Source organism: Phaseolus vulgaris, chromosome 9, assembly GCF_000499845.2.
Source record: "Phaseolus vulgaris cultivar G19833 chromosome 9, P. vulgaris v2.0, whole genome shotgun sequence".
NCBI lineage: Eukaryota > Viridiplantae > Streptophyta > Magnoliopsida > Fabales > Fabaceae > Phaseolus > Phaseolus vulgaris.
This window is the reverse complement of record NC_023751.2, coordinates 8,002,442-8,023,716: the sequence shown is the minus strand read 5'-3', so window position 1 is coordinate 8,023,716 and position 21,275 is coordinate 8,002,442. Positions and strand designations below refer to the sequence as shown.

Sequence of the window (21,275 nt, the reverse complement as noted above, 5' to 3'; positions counted from 1 at the left end):
TCCTTCCTTCCACTCAGTTTCCAATAGTACAGAAATGAAGATTTTTACCATGGATAATTTCACAACGTAATTACTCAAATAAATAAAATTTTAAAAAATTATCAAAATGGATAAGTTGTGTGAAGGTGGTACGAGTTTAGTTGAAATCTGATTACATTTTAGTTGTTATTTGGACTTTAGTTTAAATGCACTAAAGTCGTGTCATTGTTACGACCTACCATTTTAATATTTTTTTAAAATTTTATTTATTTTGATAATTAATAAATGAAATTGTATTTTTTAGTAAAAGAAGTGTGACCAATATTTGCATAATTACTCCCACATCCTCATTGATTTTGTGGTTCTAAAACCAATCGAGGTTATTCTCAGAGGAATGTGTCCCTTAATCTCGGTGAAATTATTGGATCTCAGTTGAGGAAATGGATGAAGAATGAATTAATACTGGTGTGGTGCACAATAATAGCAGAAAAAAATTATAAAATTGGCAGCATTTTTTCTCACATATTTCTATTGAGCTCTATATATTTGTCTCTCTCCCTCTTCAATAAAACAATTCAATTTTTTAGTTTATTCTTATTTATTTTCACTGCACCTACTTTATAGTATATAAAATTAATTATGATGGTTCATTGTTTCTTAGCCATAATTTCATATGAAATTTTTGTTTAATATTGAAAGTTGGTTAAAATATTTTTATTTATTTAATGTCAAATAGGTCTGTTCATAAATTAATTCAATCCTGTGTAATAAAATGAAAATTAATCTATCTAAGACTTTAAACTGAATAAATTGAAAGGAAAAAAAAAAACAGAAATGAATATCAAATTCCATTATTGGATTGAATTTCAGATTTGATTATGAAAACCAATCCGAACGAAATCTAGTTTACACAAATACATAAATATATGTTAATTATAAATTTATTATACTCCTCATGTTTATATCTTTATTTCCTATATTTTATTAAAACTAATGTAGAACTTGTATTTGATTAAGAAGATATACCTCTAATTAAATATTATTTCTGATAACTATTTGAATATAATCATCAAGACATGCAAGTTTATTTTTATTAGTCTATCAGAAGACCAAATCCATGATAAATGGGGCATGAAATTACACGTTGTATGTCGTCAAATTCCCATTCCCTCACATGGACCCTACGTTTCACTATTTCCGGGTTTTTTTTCTCTTTTACTTGCACCAGACACGACAATAGATAACCCTTATACTCACAATGTCAACAATATATATGTATATATATCTGCTACATGAGCTAAAAGCAGCAATGAACCAGATAAATTCTAGAACGCCACATGCCCCATCATAAACGGTATGGGAGCAACTGAACTACCGAAAACTGGTGTTATTCAAAAGACAACAACTATAACTCAACGGCACCAGAGCTATTCAGGTCCAAGACAAGCTTTATGCTTCGGGATATAAACACTCCATGGTACGGAAACAATACAATCGAAATATTCAAGCAACAACTTGTCCAAAGAGCTGCTTTCGAATCTGCAACAAAGAGCAAGAAACTTCATAAGAATCTAGTGCTTTGACATGATTAACCAGTTCATCATCTCAAAATAATTACACCCATTCCTCCTTTCCCAAGAAGAAAGAAAATAAAGAAGAATGTTGGTTATCACAACTTAAACTAATCCAATAGAAACTGTATATACTAGTATAATATTGTGGAATGAAGTGAATAGAACTACCCGATAAAATACGTAAAAGTGGATGTGAATCAAAATTCTACATACAAGTTATTTGAATGAGAGCAATAGTCCAAGTTCAGAGTTTAGTTTGAAGAATTTTGTCGTTTTCCTGGCTCTAGAAAATCTTAATGGCTTCTCCTTCCCTTGACAAAATAACTACTGTCAATTCTTAATTTTTATGTCTAGTTATGTGTGCGTGTATATATATTCTAGTCTAGTATCTCTATCCAACAAATATGAAATATTTTCTTGAGAAAACTCGTCCGAAATTTTCAAAGTATCAAATATTCAGATTATCTCCGTTCCCTGTTGCCTTTCCATCTTATTTTGGTCTCCTTTGTATTTCTAACTTTCTATATTTTAATACTAATTTGTTATTATCTTCATTAAGTTCATGTCAGTCTTATGTTTCATATTCACTCCACGATAAGTGAGTATTTGATAAGGTCAAGTAAGTCCTACATGCCATGCAGGCCCAAATGCGGCAAAAGATTGATGAGAGAATATCAAGGCACTCTACTAGCCAAGAGGTAACAAGGAAGAACATGGAAAAAGAAAAATCACAAGAAGAATCATCGGGCCAGTAGTGAGAGAAGTGCAAATGATTACAACAAGAAAAAGGGTGAGAAGAAAAGCTACCCACCTTGTCAGCATTGTGGCAAAATGAGTCACCCTCCACTCAAATGTTGGAAGAGACCTGATGCTAAATGTACAAAGTGCAATCAAATGGGAAATGAAGCAATCGTATGAAAGAGCAAAAATCAATAACGACGAGGAGAAGCTAAGGTTGTTGGTCAAGACAACGAGGATCTACTTTGTGGCTGTGCTTTGAAAGCAGTGAAGTAAGTAAGATTTGGCTGAAGGACAGTGGTTGCACCAATCAAATGACCCATCGATAGGGAGCTTTTCAAAGATTTAGAGGCAACCAACATCACCAAAGTTAGAATAGCAATGGTGATTGTAATTCCGTCAAAAGAAAGGGAATTGTTGCAATAGCAAGTTGCTCAGGTGTAAAGTTTGTATCCGAAATTCAACAATATTTGTTGAGTGTTAACCAAATGATTGAAAGAGTCTTCAAAGTTGCTTTTGAAGACAATCTTTGCCTGATTAGGGATGCCGCCAGTCATGATATCTTCAAAGGAAAAACGGAAGGGACAAGTTTTCCTATAAATCCATTAGAGGAAGAGCAAGCTGATTTTCCAATCAAGGAAAATATCACAGAAGTTTGAAACAAGAGGCTCAGGCATTATCACCACCAAGGGCTGCTGCAAATGAAGTCCAGGAAGCTGGCAACTGATTTTCCCAAATTTGATGATCACATAATACATACCAACCTGTAAGGCTTGTCTATTTGGAAAGCAAGAAGGAAGACATTTCTGAAGTCAGCAAAAAGAGCTACTTGTGTTGACATTACGTTGCCTTTATTGATGATTTCACAAGAATGTGTTGCATCTTTTTTGTTTCCTTAAAATTCAAGTCAGAAGTGGCAACCAAATTCAGATTCTAAGATTTGATAATGGCAAGGAGTACACCTCAGAAAACTTAAATCTGTTGTGAGGAAGCTGACATCGAGTTGAGCATCAGTTAACTATTCCCTATACTCCATGTTCTGCTTATGTTATTTTTGTTCGTTGTTGCTGTCCTAGTCTTAAAGAGTCTGTTGGGAAGTTTTAGATACTTTGTCATTCCCGATTGTATTCATGGCTTATTCCAAGGATCACGTTGTTAGTGGGTAGTTATTCATTAAACTTTATAAATAGTAAGGCTTCTAAAAAATTAAAAGTTCAGGTTTTTTTTTTCTGTTAAACAAGCTCTGTTTTTCTTTTTTTTTTCTCTTGAAAATCACTGGCACATTCCATTACCTGTCCTAGTAGCCCATCAGATATGATTTTACTGAAGTATTTTTTTTTATTTCAATGTCAAAGTTTCAATATCTCAAAAATAACCCACCTTCCTACTTGGAAATAATATGAAAAGTCCACAGAAACAATTCAGTAGAAAATATCTGACAGGATACAAAATCACAGAGTAAGAATTAATATGCGTAAATTTTTACCTCAGGGAGCTTTTTACGGAACACTACATCAAGTCGTGCATCAAGAGTATTTTCACACACAATCTTTCCATCACGAGAAGCCAGCACCACCCCACCAGAACTGAATATCAACAAAAATAATCAAGTGTGTTACAACTAAAATTTAAATATCAAAGCAGCTAACAGCTAACAAGATTTTAGGAAGTATCCTCAATTGTTGTGGGAAAGAATTACTAATAAGCACAGAAGATTTGAATTTGCACTTTTCTCAGGAGATAGTGTTGAATTATAATTAACCATGACAAAAAAAAAAGTATAGGGTAAGAAACAAATTAGTTAAGATTTAATTGTTATAATATGAACTTTACCAGGAGATATCATGAGCATTGTGATGACTGGGTCCAGGTGGAAGATAGACTTGGTTGTCAACAATGATCTCTGGGGGGTCAATATTTGCTTTATCAGCATACTCCTGTGCAGCAGAATCCAGCACATGCTCAACAAAGTGCAGGTCCTCTTTCCGACATCTCAATAAGACAGAAGGTTCTTTCAGTCTTAGCAAACACTGTAACACACAGTCCTAACATTAACTCCAAGTCCACATACTTACACATAGAAGGTAGTCTAAACAGCAATATCATTACAAAGGAATAAAAAAGGTCATGTTAACCAATGAAAAAGGGAAGAGTAACAGGATGGGTAAGGATTTGAACTCATGCCATTGAACACACCAAGGCTGGTCCCCAAGCACTTGGTGAGCCCATCCTCAAAAGCTAACTATTAAAGAGAGAGAACCAATCACTTAAATATTCCACCGAGGATCCCATACATACTACTCAATGTGGGAGTTCGGGACCCCACAATACCCAAGTTCTTATCATAGCACCACCTCTAAGAGACAACATCTTGGCAGGTTTCATTCTAACACTTCATTTGGTGACACTTCACTCAACTTCCATATTGATGTGAACCCTACGAAGATAGCCCCTTACAAGACAGCAACAACTAGCTCTAATAATTGATAAGTACCCAAGAACATGGGAACCCACTCTAAAAAAGTAGCTATAACAAGGAGGAGAACCAAACAGCTAAATACTCCACTGCACTTCCAAAAATACCCAAGTTCCTATCACAAAACAATCAATGATGTTGATACTGTTAAATAATATTATATTTATTAGTTAAGGGTAGTTTAGTCTTTATGCTCTTGCCATGTTTATATATTTATATCTTTGGTATGTCTTGCATATTTATACTCCCTTTCAGAGCTAATATCAGAAACCCTATTCCTCTTCCTTTTCATGTGTCATCATCATTGTTATCAAATACAATGATGTCTCTGGATAATAGCAATTTGCAATGAAAATACTAGTTAGAGATACAATGCTGTGCCCATAATCTCAAATAATACAAAAGTAGGATACAATAAACAAATAACATTAAAAACAGTTGCCTAGGTGCAAGGCTCTTACTAGAAAAGATGGAAACAACAATCTGATATCATATCAGCACTTGGCAAAACAGCAAAATCAAATTATCAAATCACAAGTAGGTGTACCATACTCAAAATTTAACTGACCTGAACAATGAGATCTTTCAGAAGGTTTTTGTAGGCATGATCATGATGATTCGAAGTCAAAAGTTCCTTGGAAGCAGCTTCCTTCATGGAACTAATCACGTCATCTTGAGCTTGAAGAACTTTAATTCGAGAAGCATTCAGCTGCATCGAATACTCGCTGCAACAAACAATCAATTGTGACTCAAAACATAAACCATCTCAAGTAGCACTGCTTTTGTCACTTTGAAGCACAACGCACACCTCTGTATTTAACATAACGAAATAAAATACATCTCTGAAACTAAACCCTCAATTTCCTTCGTCAAACTTGGGCAATATCCTTGACTTCAAGTAATTTGCCACAGACGTCAACAACTTTAAAGAAATTGAACATCAAACGAAGTATTCAAACTCAAACAAAGTAAATAAATAAAAAGAGACTAAACTAAACCTATAGCCATTAATTATTGATTTTACCAAATTGTACGACAAGACCACAAGGTCCTGGTAGACTATTTCATTGTTGATTGATCTGACTTGCATGCATTCAGGCATTCAGCAATTCAGAACAGTTCGATAAAGATCTGAAATATCATATCCTAGTACTTAAAATTAAAACACTGTCACAGTTCTTCAATCATAAATAAATACACTGAATGAGTGATTACATGAAAAAATAACCGCACCGAATCCGGTTCCATAAGAAATCAAGTATAGGATCTATACGAGTAAGGCTTGGTCTCCATAATTTAATTTTAAGCAAAGTCAATGGAGGACAAATCCTAACAAATTTCAAACTCAGACAAAATCCACACAAAAAAAGAGTATAGAAAGGTACATAGGAAGTTACATCTTCTTGCGAATTTCGACTTGGCGCTCTTTGCGTTCGTACTCTTGCCTGATCTTCTTCTTTTCGGCTTCGACCAACTGCAGCTTCTCGATATTGAATTCCTGCAGAAGAAAAAGTACGATTCGATCTGAGAGCGTGAATGGAGAGCGAAAGAAGAGAAAACACGGCGAAAAGAAGAGATACCTCTTCGGCGGAGACAGAGATCTCGTTGGCTTTTTCCTCTGCTTCCTGGCGGATGAACCGCACCATCTGCTGGATTTGCCTAGAGACATCTGAGTCGTTCATTTTCAGATGATACACCGGAAACTTCCTCTTTGATTGAATTTCACAGGGATTGATGCCTCACTGCACGACGCACAGATAACACCTCTTATTTATGCACATGTATGTTAACAGATTAAAATACAAATTTTGGGCTTGGATTTTTTTTTTTTTTAGAAATAAAAATATAGAATATGTGATCTTATAAATAATTTTAAATTTTTTGTAAATTAAAGAAACTTTTTTCATTAAATCGTTTTTAAATAATAATTAATTGTATAAAAAATGAGAGAATCTAGGCACAAAAGAGATGAAATTGAATTAAATAGAAATGAGACGAAAGAAATAAAAAAAATAAAAAAAAAAACATCATTTTTTAATGAACATTAAACTATTTCACTTATGCTAACATATTCCATTAAATGGATTTCTTAAAAAAATTAAAATATTTTTCATAAAAGTCTTCTCAGAAAATATAAATCTTTTTTGACGTAACTGTTTTAGGAATGGAACAAAAGTTTGAAAACAACCAACAGGAATAATATGTTGTTTACTTTGTAGCAGTGACAGTGAAAGTAAATTACAGATAGAGAAACTGTTAAATCATTATCAAAGTTTATTCTATCACCAGTTGTTAAACTTATGGTATCTTTTACTATTGTATTATTTAAAAATATTAGTGAATTGAAGATTTTATATCAACTAAATACATAGTCAAATTATAATATATAAATAGATGCAATTTTGTATTTTACAAATTAATTGGTTTTATAAGATTGTTTTAAATTTTAAATTTACTTATTTATAAATAATGAGAATGTAAATATAATTAATTAGTCAAAAAGAATATTTTTTTTATAAATTAATTAAGGAAATCTTTTGATATATAAGAGAGAGAAATACATTAATAGAATAGAAATAAATAAAAATAATAATGTGAAAATTAAAAATGTTTCATAAGAAATAGATAAATAAATGAATAAAATATGTAAAAAAAATATACCGTAAAAATCTTATTGTTTTTTAAAAATAATTTATTTTTTCTTCGGTTCTTACCAAACATTATGCATTAATTACTTTTTTCACATCTACTAAACACCACATAAAAGAAAAAAAAATATAGTTAATTATATATATATATATATATATATTTGATAAAAGAAAATATATTTATCTGTCTAAATAGCCCTATCAAGCGATCAGGAGAGAGATTAATTAAATCTCACTTAAAATTATCCAATTAATTTATATAATATGAACTTTTTATATTAACTTCAATTGTACACGATTTCTATATTTAGTTTGTATTTGAATTAAGAAATCAATGGAAAATGATGATGTTTGAATTAAGAAAAAGAGAGAGATAAGTGAAAAGATTGTAGATAGTAGAAATGAGTAAAAAAATTGTATATTGATGTAGTGTAATAAATTTTTTGTATATTCATATATTTAAAATGTAATTTATACAATTAATTTTTTAAAATAAAAAATAATTTTAAAACTATAAATGAAATGAAATTTAATATACTTATTCTATTATAAAAAAACATAAATATTAACATAATAATCAATTATATAAAAAAGCTATAATTGATTATTGTTTCGGCTAGGGAGATAGGACCTAGATAACTATTGAAGTCTTCGTCTTTCTCCTTCGGTTGGGTAGGTTGTTAGGGCTTGGCTGGGATCCTTCTTGCCTCCGTGCTTCTTCTTCTGCTCTCAGTCTCGGATGAATGCCAAATGGGGGAGGTACCTGCAGAAAATATTTTGACGCTCAAGTCAGTAAAGCGGATGATCGACACTCGGGTAGATACACAATAATAAATGTTGTACCTTTTCTCCTTGGAAATCGCGTTATTTATATTATTTTAGTAAACTTACCTTATTGGGCATGATTAGTGGAATAGATCACACTTATGACTGTATTACCTAATTCTCAATGACAGATTAGTTTCACTAACCTTAGTTTGAACGTTAATGGATATATGTGTCGGTCGGCCGAACCGTCGTCCCTGATGATTTTCCTCATCTTGATCATGTTTTCCTGGTCTCGATCAAGCCCATACCACTACGATTATATTTAGAAGTTACTGCTTCATCACAAATCCTTTTATTGCTGCACAAAAAGTTTATGTCTCCAAATTTTGTTAATTTTACGTTATTTTTTACTTTTTCAGTTCTCGATTCCTACACTTTATCTATCTTTCTCTCCTCTCAATCTTTCCGCGCTTAGAAACCAAGAAAGCATTAGTCTCATGAAGCCTCTTTAACTTGCAATATTAAGATTAGATGGTGAGATTTTGTAGTAAATGGCAAAAAAATACTAAGTTATTATCATATCTATGATTTGGGTATAGCAAATATTGGATACAATATATAACATATTATTCTTAAAATCAAATCAACAATTAGAAACTTTGAGTAGAAATAATTGAACATGGATTGTTTGAGGAAGAAAAATAATCATTACAAGTTTAGATTAGTCAAGTAAAATAACACGAGTGATCATACGTTAACACGAATTATATTCACTTGACATTTAAATAAATTATTATTCTATTATAATATAATTTTTTATTCTAAAAAACAGTTGTAAAATAATTTTTTATTATTATTAGTGTCTCAAACAAACTTTATCTAAACAACAAATTACAAGAGACTAGAGAATGAGGAGAATAAGGGAATGACATGTATTTTGTAAAGTGGGCATATGTGCCTAATTTATAACTCCTCTAATATGGCACTCTGCCTAATTCCTTATAAATCAAGATTCTCCAAAAGTAAAACATTTTATTTTGAGACACTTATGAAAAACATTTTTAATCAGAGACAATCTAAGGTTGTGTTAACACTTTTATGGAGAAAACGAGTTTAAGAAAACAACATAACAAGGTGAAGAGTTTTATGAAGACAAAGTTACTAAACACATTTTGATGTATATTTGTTTATATCTGTTAATCTTGGTATTCTTCATCTTTTATTTAGTGGAATTATTCTTTGGATCATGTGAAAATTGAGTCTATTAATTGACAAACTTTTAGCAAATAATAAATGTAGATATAAGGTCTTCAATCCTAAACCCTAATTTTTGTTGCTGCTAATAAGAAAAGAAAAACGTAAATGAAAGACTAAACAGTTGTGTTTAAAGTAAAATAAGGGCGTATGTTTACTAGGAAAAAACAAGAAAGAAAAAATGAATAGTTTTTTCATAAATTAAAATTAGGTTAAAATTAGTTTATACATTAAGTTGATTTTTTAAAAGTTTTAATTTGTACATAAATTAGTTACAATTTATAGAAGAAAACTGACTTTATCTTTTATTTTTACCTTCTTTAAAGTCTTTTTAGAGAAAAAAAAAATCTAAACACATAATCATTAAAGAGAATTATGATATTCAAAACACAGTACTACAATAAACTGTAAATGAAATTTAGATTCAAGAATACCTCCTCCTAAATTAAATTTATCCTTTTCTAATAAGCTAGTAAAAATGTAGCCACTCCAATTAAACATTATTTTAATTGTTCCATTTCTCAATTGGCCTAATGTTTGCATGCCATACATTATTATATATATATATATATATATATATATATATATACTTACTTACTTGCACAACGACAACCTAGAAAGCATTTACATACTCATAAAGAGGTTTCCACCAAAAACAAACAGAAAAATAATACCGTACAAATACTTAAAATCATACATGCAGACAGACTTATTGTGTATACATTCCGTAAAAATAATATGATAATTTTTTTAATATTATCATAAAGATAGTCATTAATTGCTTAGGTAAGTCCAACCATACAAGTAAGTTTGTAAGGAATTTGTGAGGAATAGTTAATAAATTATAACATGATATGAGAGAATATTCTAAGTAGATTTATTAATCTATACAAAACTGTTATTGATCAGAACATCAATAAATATCTATATTAAATTTATTTTATTTTAATGCTTTTATTTTATTACAAATTTAATTATTATATATTTTAAAATAAAAGTAAATATTTTGTTATATTTTACTAAAATCATAAAATAGAAACCAATTTTAGAAACCAAAAAATAATTAATTGCTATAGTGACTAATTAGAGACAATTAGAGATCATTTTAGAAACTATAATTTTTTTTAGTTTTTATTGTTGTTAAATGGTTTTTAAATTGGTATCTAATTAACTACTAAGGTTTTTCTACCAAATTTAGAATCTAAATAATTGGTAGTTAAAATTTTGGTAACTAATTAGATATGAATTCAGAAACTATTTAGAAACTAATTTAGAAACCAAAACTTTTTTAGTCTCTTGATCTCTAATTTAGCTATTATAGCAACTAATTATTTTTTATCTCTAAAATTAGTTTCTATTTTATTATTTTCTTGATAATTAAATCCTTAGCTAATTAGATATTGATTTAAAATAATATAATTTAATTAATATAATGATTAATTAATTTTTATTTTATTTTTAGAATTAGTTTTTGTTTTTATTTTTTAGTATTTATTCAATATAATCCGTTACATTGATATGTTTAAACTATTATAGGTTAAAAAATCAACTTTCTTTATACTTTAGAGAGAGAGAAAAATCTGACAGCGAATTTATTTATCGTTTTTTATAGTTTCACTAACTCTTGTCATATTTGTTAGCTCTCCAACTTTCTATCGTTAGAATAAAAAAAGTAAAGGAAAAACAATAATGCTTCTTGGTTGGTTCCGAAAGAGCCATAAAACCGTACTACATTCAGTGCTATAGATCATCACAGATTAAACATGCCTAAGTTACTGAAAAAGCTGCCCTTGAGTCTCACAGAGTGATGCCTTCTAAGCTACTGTAATATCTTTCTTTAATCAGATTTCACTGTGGCCTTGATGTGATTAACAACAAACCAATCTTCCCACCAAAACCAATTTGATTAAAAAGAAATCTTTGGAGAAAGTTATGTCTGAGATACATACATGGAAATATATCGTAATTTTTATATATTATTAAAATATAGTAATCATACATTTTCTCACTTACGAAAAATTCAAGAAAAACAATGGGTACAGATTTCAAGACAATTTCTTAAAACTTGAAACCGGGCATGGCTCATTCACCATGTTACATATCTTCACTTAGAGAAGGGTAGCCTGAAAAAAACAAAAAAACCAAAGGATTTGTTCAAATTAACGTAAAAATATCTGTAAGTGTTTGTTGGCTGTTAGTGTTTGGTTGGGTTGCTTACCCTAACTTGAGAGATGTGTCCGAGGAACCATCTTCAACATGAGGGTCACTGATGCTACTGCTAACGTTGTTTGTAGACTCTAATAAAACACCTTCTTCTTGCATTCCCATGTTCGAGTCCATCATAAAAGGCATTTTTGCTTTACGCAGCATAGCCTCCATCTCCGTCTCCACTAGCTGATTAATTAATGTAACATTATTTAACTCAGTAACCAAAGGAAGAGAAGCAAACACATAAACCTAAAACATCTTTTAGTTTAGTACCCTTTTCAAAATTTTAATTATTTGTCTACTAAAAGTTAAAAATTTAAGACCACGTTACCTTTTCAATTTTGTGTTTATCTTCACTTAGTTCTTAAATGTTTTTCGTACGTTTATCATAAATGGGAGAGAAGTTACAGTAAATCTCGCTTTAAAAGATGAAACATTAACTATTTATTACATTATTTCATCTTGATTTGTTGTTAAGTAAACAGATTAAGAGTTGAGTGAGTCATTGATTTCTCACCTTTCTCTTTAAATGCCTGTTCTCTTCTTCCAACAGGATTCCCTTTCGCAGAATGCACACAAAACAAAGCAAACAATCCTCAAAATTCGGAAGTTACTATATAAATCTAGAAATTAAAACATTATGATTATTCCTAGAATTAAAACACTGTTGCATTTCTAATTATATGCTTATAACATAACCAATTAGTTATCAAATGGCTGGTATTCTCTAAAAGCATTAATTAATATTCATGCAATGCACCTATCTAGCCCTTACTCTATAGAAGGTTATCTTATTGAGGATCAGAGAATTATACTAAATATGCATTAGTTTCAATTTGATTCAAGACATTAGCTGCATCATCAAGTTATATATCAAAAAACCTTTTTCTGAAGTTCAGAAATCTGGCTCATCATCTGCTTTTCCTGAAGGTAAAAAAGTTGAAAAATGAGTTGGTATATATATATACATATAAATCATTCAGAATTTAACATGCAACAGGTTTGTCCAAAAGGGCTTTATGTATGTACCTTTATCTGAATGACACGATCGAGTCCACTTTCAAGTGTTTTCTCCAGTTGCTGCAACTCATTTAGGCCTAGTCCTTGAAGATCATCGCCTTTCATCCAACTAAAACCGTTCAAAATATAAATACAATGAATTTTACTCAAATTCATCCACTTATTTTTCAAGTGTTTTAACTCTATACAAAATTCATATACCTTAGTTCTTGGGTTCTATCTGCAATTTCCTTACTCAATTTGGCGCTATTGCTAGCCTCTAGCTGAAATCAACAATTAAACAAGTGCCCAGTTACTTATCAGCAGTTAGTGTTACTTCAACCTAAATAAAAACGTGTAAAATTTGATTGATTATTAACACCTCTTTCAAATGTACAAGTATAACATAACATATAAAATAATTTGAGCAATTACATAATATGCTTCGGTCACCAAGAAGTTTGGTGGTGTAAGTCTATGCACAACCGCAACAAACTAAGCAAATATATAATCAAGAACATAATTTTTTGTACAACCTGCAGTTCTAGTGATGGCCTATCCAATTTATTGATGCCAGGCGAGTGCGTATTATACTTTGTAATTATGTCATTCATACTATACAAAACAAGAAGAGACAAAGAAAAAAAAGTTAGTAGAAAAGTTATATATATTAAATAAATTTTTATAGATCAAGCAGCATCTTTGTAAATACATTTTCCAACTCAAACAACATATAGTGAAAGTCAAATTTAACTTCACTATCTGCTAAAACGATTATATATATTAATAACTAGAGGGAAAATATTTCCTCAAGCCATTGTAATTTCAACACATCAGTACAGTTTCATTACAGTAGTTAACCAGGCACATATGTTTCCTTATAAAACAAACTAGAAGGAATCCACAACATGGCCTACCATTGGAATCTCAGTCCACAGAAAAATGCAGCAACAGTTTAGATGTGAAAAGTCGAAAGTTAAAACTCCATTAATGAAATTATGTCAGAGACAATAAACTTATAGCTGGTCTATCTACAAAATAAAAGGGTTATTGTAATTTTGATTGTATGTGGAAAAGGCTAAACAAATACACTCACTGCATAGGATAGAGCATATTCTATCTATCTAGCTCGCAGTTTCATGCTTATAATAGATTACCATTGGTCACAAATATCAAATTGGTTGAGCTTTGAAGGGTTCAGCTTTGGATTACTTTTGTTTCTTTTATTTTATTAACCATTGGAAAAAACCTCCACACTACTTTATTCCCATTTTCTAATATTTACAAAAGGTAGTCAAAACTATCTATCAAAAGCTTAGGGAATTACTACTAACTTATGCAGCTGTGTTTTTTTTTTATTTCTCCCATCACTAGGAACCTTTCATAACTTGAATAGACTACTGATAAATTCCCATAAAATAAGAAATAGAAGCGAGTGAAACGAGGTTTTTGTTCCAAACCCATCATAAGATTACACATAACACTCTCTCTCTCTAACACACTCCGTACAGAAACTACAGGCACAACTAGCCTAACCAGAAATTAGGATCGGAAGGAGCACACTCACAAACATATTAATATTAATTGAAAACAAAACAACGTAAGATATTATGCTTTATACATGTATATATGTATGTAGATAAATACTGAGAGAAAAGTCACAGTTGTGTAATACAATATATATCCGTACGTACCTGGAACTGCTATACTCAAAGAGCTTCCCGGTAGATGAGAAAACTATGAGACCAACGTCAGCATCGCATAGCACAGAAAGCTCTTCAGCTTTCTTGAACAACCCTCGCCTCCTCTTAGAAAATGTTACCTGCCTCGCAGTTATGTTGTCGATTTTCTTTATCTTTATCTTCGCCCTCGTCATTTTTCAACTGCACAAAACTCATATATAAGAACTACTTTTAAACACACTCTGATATATGACATATATGGATATGGAATGATAAACACTGTTCTTGCGTAACTTGGAAAAAAACCCTAATAAAAGCCACACCCAGTTTCAGATCTGGATAACGGGAACAGAAAAAAGGAACCTAGCTCCCAAAGGGAAGTTTGTGAACATGCAAGAGAGCTTTAGATTGGTGGGTTTTGATTTCAATTGGTTGATATGTTTCAACCTTTTGTAGAACTCTAAGTAGCACTATGTTGATTTGTACTGAAAGGGGAAAAACTAAGAAAGTGTTACTCAAATCAGATTTAGTAAAAAAGAACGGAAGTGTGTGAAGAGAAGAACTTTTGGGAGTCAGGAAGAGACACAGAAGGAAGAGAGAGAGATATAACCTTGATTGGAATGGTGGCTTGATATCAAGAAAGGAAAGAAACCCCTTCCCTTTATAGATAGGTAAATGCTGCACTCTTTCTATTTTCATTACTAATTATAAATTTATCTTATCCCTTTTTTTTTTTACTTCAATTTCTTAAGATGACTACGACCAGTGGTCAAACTTGGACATGGATATTTCAAAACTATGAATAATTAATTATAGGAAAATCTGCCATTGGTTCTTCAGACATCGATGTGAAGGAATTTCAGTTGTCTTTTACACGTTTTCTTTTTAATCACCGTAAGTCTACACGAGGGTTTGAACTAGAGTTAATTTTTAGAGACCATCTTAAAAAATATAATCAAATATTCATATATTTTCAAATATATATAATTATAACAATAGTTTATTAAAATGTTAATCGAAAATACCTTTTTAAATATCCAGTATTATAAATGTTGACTAACAATTTCTTATATCATGTAGAAATTTCATGAATAGTATATAATAAAAAATAGTATCTTCTCTAATAGAATTATTAGAAAAATTTAACTTGTACTGGATTAGAATGAGCTCTATTATTCATCAAATAGTATTATTTGATACAAATTATTGAATAGTATTTTTTAGATAGTTAAATATTAGAATAAGAATATTATAGGCCTAGACGAAATTACCAAAAAGTAAAGTTTGATAAATCATTAGTACACTCAATATTTCTTTTGTTTTCAGAATGTTTATTTGTAATGTGTTTGAATCTATTTATTTGAAATCAAAATTACGTTGGAGTCTCAAACAAAAGATAAGAGAAGAAAAAATGTAATAAACAAGTGATGGAAATGGAAAATAATATAATTCAAACTTTAAACCATCGATTTCGTATACAGTGTTTGTAATTAAGCTTACTTTGTTAATAAGTATTTAAAAACAAAATTGTGATAAAATAAGTATAAATAAAAAAACTAGTAAAATTTGTAAATACAATTATTTATAGTCTTTAACATAGATGATAAAAAGTAATATTAAAATAAATACATGGTATTCAAATATTTTGTTTAAAAGGATAAAAATAAATCTCCATGTAATAAAAAAGTATTCATTAAAAAATAAAACAATGTCATCGTATTTATAATAAATATTTTGAAAATAGCATATAAATATTATTATTTGACTCCTAAATGAAAGGATTTATAAATAACACGTGCATAAAAAAGAATTGAAAAGTCATGGAGCAAAGGCCCCACTCCATATCCTGCCTTGGTCTACATGATGATAAATTATTATTTTTATTTAATTAAAACTCTTTGTGAATAAATATTTTAAACATTTAATTAATTATGTTAAATTTACTATAAACATTATATCATCGTAAAGTTTTCCTTAATTATTAATTTTGAAAAAACTTACTAAAATATAACTTAAAAAAAATTAAAATGAACAAAACTTAAAATTTAAATACAAAAGATAAAAGGATAGTAGTTTCTTTATTAAAAAAACAGTATTTGATACGGATGAAACATTTTTTTTTTTCTGAATCAGTTGTTAAATAAAACAAAAAACTAACATGTATTAAAGAAAATTAAATATCAATATATAATATTAGATGAAGGGATTGTTATCCACAAATTCATTTCTATTTATTATTTCAATGTACTTTACATATTTCTGTGGAGTGTTGCTTTTCGTACATGAAGAGCATGATGTTTGTTTGACGTGCTATTACCTCTCAATGAATATTTCTATGCTACATTATTCCATTTTGATTTTTCTTCTTCTTCACTTTATATTATTATCAACATGTAAAAATGTTTTTTATTCTATACTAAATTTAATATATTACGATTATATAAAAATGGGTGTATACGGCTATAGAATTAAGTCATAAAGCATATTATAAAATTATTATCTTTATTTATTTATATATGTATATATACTATAAACTAATTTTATATTTAGTTAATTATAATTAGTCCATGTATTTTTCTAACACGTTTATTTAGGTAAAGACATTAAGATTTTATGTAGAAGATTAAATATTTATAGGTTGTACCATTAATAATAATATAATATTATATTAAAATTGTGAATTTAAGTTTAGCACATTTTTTATAAACGTAAACCATTTATATATAAAATTATATATTTATGAATGATGATGAATAATAATCTCATAACAAATTATTAATATAAACATAAAATCTGATATTATATTAAAAAATTAATTTAAATTTAAGTAGTGACTTAGAATTACTCCTAGTTATATACTCAAAATTGATACTTAAATCCAAAATTAATCTTAATAAATTCCACCCCATTTCACGTTTTCATCCTCATCCCTTCATTTTGTCGTTTTTTTCCTCTTTCATCCTCTTTTCTTCTCACTTTGTGTGAGTTTTGAGATTCTATATAAGTTTTATTACCCCATTTTATTATTCTAAAATTCAATACAAACACATAGTACTACTTTAAGAGCATATTCTCAAGCATTGATACAACATTATTTTTATGTACATATTAAAAGACGTTACACTTTGCATTTATAACATCATCAAAGTCAAAGAACAGACTTTGAATTCAGAAAAAATAAATAAGATTATTTAATTAATAGAGTTTTGTTCCGAATTCAAAAATTGTTTAAAAAAAAGTTAACCAACAAATCCTATTTCGTGTTAACATTCCTTTAATTTTTTTAATCAAATAGATAAAGTAAAAAAAAAAAAAAACTCTTACATTTGCTTTTGCCCTTCAAACAAGTTTGAGTTGGGTAAAATGTTAATAATGTGTTTTGCATTAACTTATCTTATTTATCATATTTGTAATTATATGTACTTTAGATTAACAAAGTTTGTATTGAACATCATTTTAATTCTTTAATCAAGAAAATATTGATGAATCAGATTAAGATAATTTGAGCACGAGATTAATGATAATATTTTATATTACACTAATACAAAAATTAAGTATAATATATGTGTTAATCTAGGTCAAGTATTACATACGTCTAACTCATATTTATAAATAGATTTATCAATAACATTTATTATCTTCAATTATCAAATATTAAAACTTAAGTATCCAAAAATATCTTTACCGTTATGAGTCGATTCCAACAAAATAAAAAGTGTAGCAACAATTACTACATATATTTTCAACCTATTCAATAACATATCATTTTAATTCATGTACATGGTTATTATAAAACTATTTTATTTAATATCATCCCATAAAAAATCTTATAGAACACAATTAAAAGAAAATTACAACAATAATATATAACTCAAATTCTAAACTCATATATTATGTGTTATGGTTTATCATAAAATTGAATCAAATTTAAATTTTCATCCTACATTTCCAACTTATCAATAATTCATGTTATTAATGTGTGTAATCGATTAATCAAAAGCCACGGTTAATATAACTTTGCAAACAATTATTTAGAAAGGTAGTAAAATTATTTCCTGTACTATTTTTATTCTTATTTACAAGTCTTAACTAAAAGGAAGGACAAAGCATAAACTAAAATAGATTTATTACAATAAATCGGATAACTAAACTTCTAGAGAAGAATAAAGACAACAATAATTTATAATGAAAATGATACACACTAATCAGTTATTCTATCAATCATGGTTAAACATTTATTATCGTTTTTTCTAAAAAAGGGTATATAATATAAAGCAGAGTAAAGCACTTTGGGGGAACTAAAAATCACGTTAGTTTAGTGAAACAACGCGGGCATGGGTAGCTAGTAATAATAAAACCGTGTTTGGTTTGTGTACAGAAGAAGCAGTCAATATTTAATAAGCCAGTAATGCGCGATGTTCCTGCTGCTGAAGTAACTCCCAGCAGTCCAACTCCATCCTCACAAAAATAAAAATAAAATAAAAGAAAATAAGATAAAAATGAACACAAACAGAGCCGAAGCAGAACGCTTGCTGGCCATCGGCGAGAAGCTGCTGCAGAGCCGCGACCTGAGCGGCTCCCGCGACTTCGCCATTCTCGCGCAGGAAGCTGAGCCGCTCCTCGACGGCTCTGATCAGATCCTCGCCATCGTCGACGTCGTCGTCGCCGCCGAGAAGCCGATCCACAACAACCACCTCGATTGGTACGCCATTCTCCAAGTGGATCGCACGTGCCAAGACCTTGATCTCATAAAAAAACAGTACCGCAGACTCGGACTTCTCCTTCATCCTGACAAGAACCCTTTCTCCCTCGCCGACCACGCCTTCAAGCTTGTCACCGATGCCTGGGCCGTTTTATCCGACCCGGTTCAGAAGGCCCTTTACGACCGAGACGTCGCCGGTTCGGTCGAAAGTGCGAGTTTCTGGACCGCGTGCCCGTACTGTTATTTTCTCTTCGAGTACCCTGTGGATTGCGAGGGGCGTTGCCTGAGGTGCCAGAATTGCGAGAGGATGTTCCACGGGCTTTCGATTCCATCGCTCCCCCCGCTCGTGCCGGGCCAGGAGGCCTATTATTGTAACTGGGGGTGCTTGCCCATGGGCTTTGTGTTTGGAACTTCGGGCTCCAATGGGCCTGGGTCCGTGCCCGAGCTCGTGATTGAGAATGGTCCGAAGGCTGCTTCGAATGGGGCTGGTTCGGAATTGGGTTCCCGTTCTGCGCGGAAGCGGGGAAGGCCTCGAAAGGGGGTGTGAGTTTTTTGGGTTGTTTTTGCTCAGGGCAATTGAAAAGCAGAAACCCATGGAGGTAGCGTTTAGTTTAGTTCCTTTCATCTAAAGTAGTTTTTGTTTGTTATACATGTTTTCTGGTGGTTCTACATCTCAATCTCAAAGTAGGTTAATGTTGCTCCATATCATTTATTTTCTTTTAATTTATTGAGCGTTTATATATGAATTTGGGAAGCTTTTTTCAATTGTTTATATAAATATACTCAACTTCAAAGATTTTTTGTTCGAAACGCATTTGCATGCGTCCTTTTGTCATCGTGGTTCGGTTGATGCTGCGACGTTATTTTGGGATTTTCTGATTTGGAGTTCATTTTGAATATCTTAGTCAATCTGCTAAGCTTTTTTAGGGGATCGGTTTCGTTGTAATTTCTGCTGTTTAGGATAATTCTATTGATTTAAGTTTTGTTTTAGGTATTGGAAACAATTTTTTACAATAGATTTTTTTTTGTATTAGTTTTACAGATTGAGTCTGTTTTACTGGTTTAGGACAAGTTTTGTTGAAATTTATGAAAATCTCAAGACAACAAGTAAAAGTAACCTAGATTATCCTTACAGATTGGTATTCCTTTTATGAATTATAACTCCCTTGCAGTTCAATTTTGGAAGGTAGAGTTTCGGGTTCAATATTTTCCATCCATTTCGAATCTGCATTCATTGGGTGCATCTATACTGCAACCTTGGCGAATGCTCATTGATCGATGAAATGAAATCACAATCTACATTATTGTGAGTTCACTATTATTTAAAGCTTTTGCCCTCTAAAGTGAGGGATGAGGAAGATAAAATATTGTTGTAACTCTTGATAAGAAAATCAACACTGCAGATTGTTGGATACTGATATTGTTGATTTTGTTGTGCAAATATATCCTCTCTTTATAAGGTTATTATGGTAATAGTTGGATTAAGATACAGATGCTCTGGTGGGTAGGTTAACTGACAGGATCTGATCAGGTAAATGGTTAATCTATTTAGGCATAGATTGACAGATCAAGTTCAGGAACTACTTCAGGATATGTGGTCAGGTAAAGAGGAGGATAGGGCAAGAGGTGATAATGTTTAAATTTACTTTGAGTAAGCCATTAAGTACTTTGCAATAGCCTACTTACAAACTGCATAACAGTATCTCTATTTCTCTCATTGTTGAATGTTCAATAGTTGTTGGGGAGTTAATCTAGAATTTTATGTCTATTTTTATTGCTCTTATGGCATATTACAACTGAACAATGTTTATCGGAGATGTTGAGCGAGACAATGAGTGTTGGTCTAAAGTTGGCTGTTGTTGTCTAAATGCAGGTATTATGCAGAGAGTTTGACTTTATGGGCTAGATTAGATTCATCTTTGATTTTGCCTAATTTACTTTATGTAGGATGAAACTGTGTGAAAAAGGAAACATAATGATGAAGTTATTTTAAAATAACATAAGTGTCTCTCCAATGTGAGAATCTCTCCAATGTGAGAAGTAAATATATGTTCATCAGGTTTGTGTTTATGCACATTTCTCATGTCTTTATAGCATTGGAATGTTTCGAGCTTTTTCTCTCAATTTTTTAAATCATGAACAATGTCATCAAATGTAATTATTCTTTAAATTATTTAATATTGTTTTGAGTTTTTTGAGAAATAAATTTTAAAAGTATAATGTTACTTATTAAAGTTAACCAATTTA

The 21,275-nt window shown here is 30.4% G+C and overlaps 3 protein-coding genes across 9 annotated transcripts; 1 reads left to right on the top strand and 2 right to left on the bottom strand.

Moving 5' to 3' along the window:
* Positions 1-1,042: 1,042 nt before the first annotated feature.
* LOC137820309 (V-type proton ATPase subunit E-like) lies at positions 1,043-6,586 on the bottom strand. The gene is made up of 6 exons (XM_068624308.1): positions 6,348-6,586; positions 6,165-6,265; positions 5,336-5,492; positions 4,125-4,321; positions 3,778-3,877; positions 1,043-1,518 (listed from the first exon to the last, which is right to left on the bottom strand). The coding sequence occupies exons 1-6, from the start codon at positions 6,447-6,449 to the stop codon at positions 1,483-1,485; spliced, it is 693 nt and encodes a 230-aa protein (XP_068480409.1). The 5' UTR covers positions 6,450-6,586; the 3' UTR covers positions 1,043-1,482.
* Positions 6,587-11,383: 4,797 nt separating this feature from the next.
* LOC137822045 (MADS-box protein AGL24-like) lies at positions 11,384-15,031 on the bottom strand. 4 transcript variants are annotated; one of them, XM_068626936.1, is made up of 9 exons: positions 14,937-15,031; positions 14,339-14,527; positions 13,181-13,259; positions 12,867-12,928; positions 12,675-12,774; positions 12,528-12,569; positions 12,163-12,204; positions 11,656-11,831; positions 11,384-11,560 (listed from the first exon to the last, which is right to left on the bottom strand). In XM_068626936.1, the coding sequence occupies exons 2-9, from the start codon at positions 14,518-14,520 to the stop codon at positions 11,542-11,544; spliced, it is 702 nt and encodes a 233-aa protein (XP_068483037.1). In that variant the 5' UTR covers positions 14,521-14,527; positions 14,937-15,031; the 3' UTR covers positions 11,384-11,541. The 4 variants fall into 4 exon arrangements, with proteins under 4 accessions (XP_068483037.1, XP_068483038.1, XP_068483039.1 ...); XM_068626937.1 differs by lacking the exon at positions 14,937-15,031 and adding an exon at positions 14,621-14,922; XM_068626938.1 differs by lacking the exon at positions 14,937-15,031 and adding an exon at positions 14,650-14,820.
* A 3,692-nt stretch (positions 15,032-18,723) lies between these two features.
* On the top strand, positions 18,724-21,098 carry LOC137820748 (uncharacterized). 4 transcript variants are annotated; one of them, XM_068624987.1, is made up of 3 exons: positions 18,724-19,627; positions 20,215-20,334; positions 20,902-21,098. In XM_068624987.1, exon 1 carries the CDS (start codon positions 18,826-18,828, stop codon positions 19,573-19,575), a length of 750 nt encoding a protein of 249 aa, XP_068481088.1. In that variant the 5' UTR covers positions 18,724-18,825; the 3' UTR covers positions 19,576-19,627; positions 20,215-20,334; positions 20,902-21,098. The 4 variants fall into 4 exon arrangements, with proteins under 4 accessions (XP_068481088.1, XP_068481086.1, XP_068481085.1 ...); XM_068624985.1 differs by having other exon boundaries at positions 20,201-20,334; XM_068624984.1 differs by lacking the exon at positions 20,215-20,334.
* Positions 21,099-21,275: the final 177 nt, after the last annotated feature.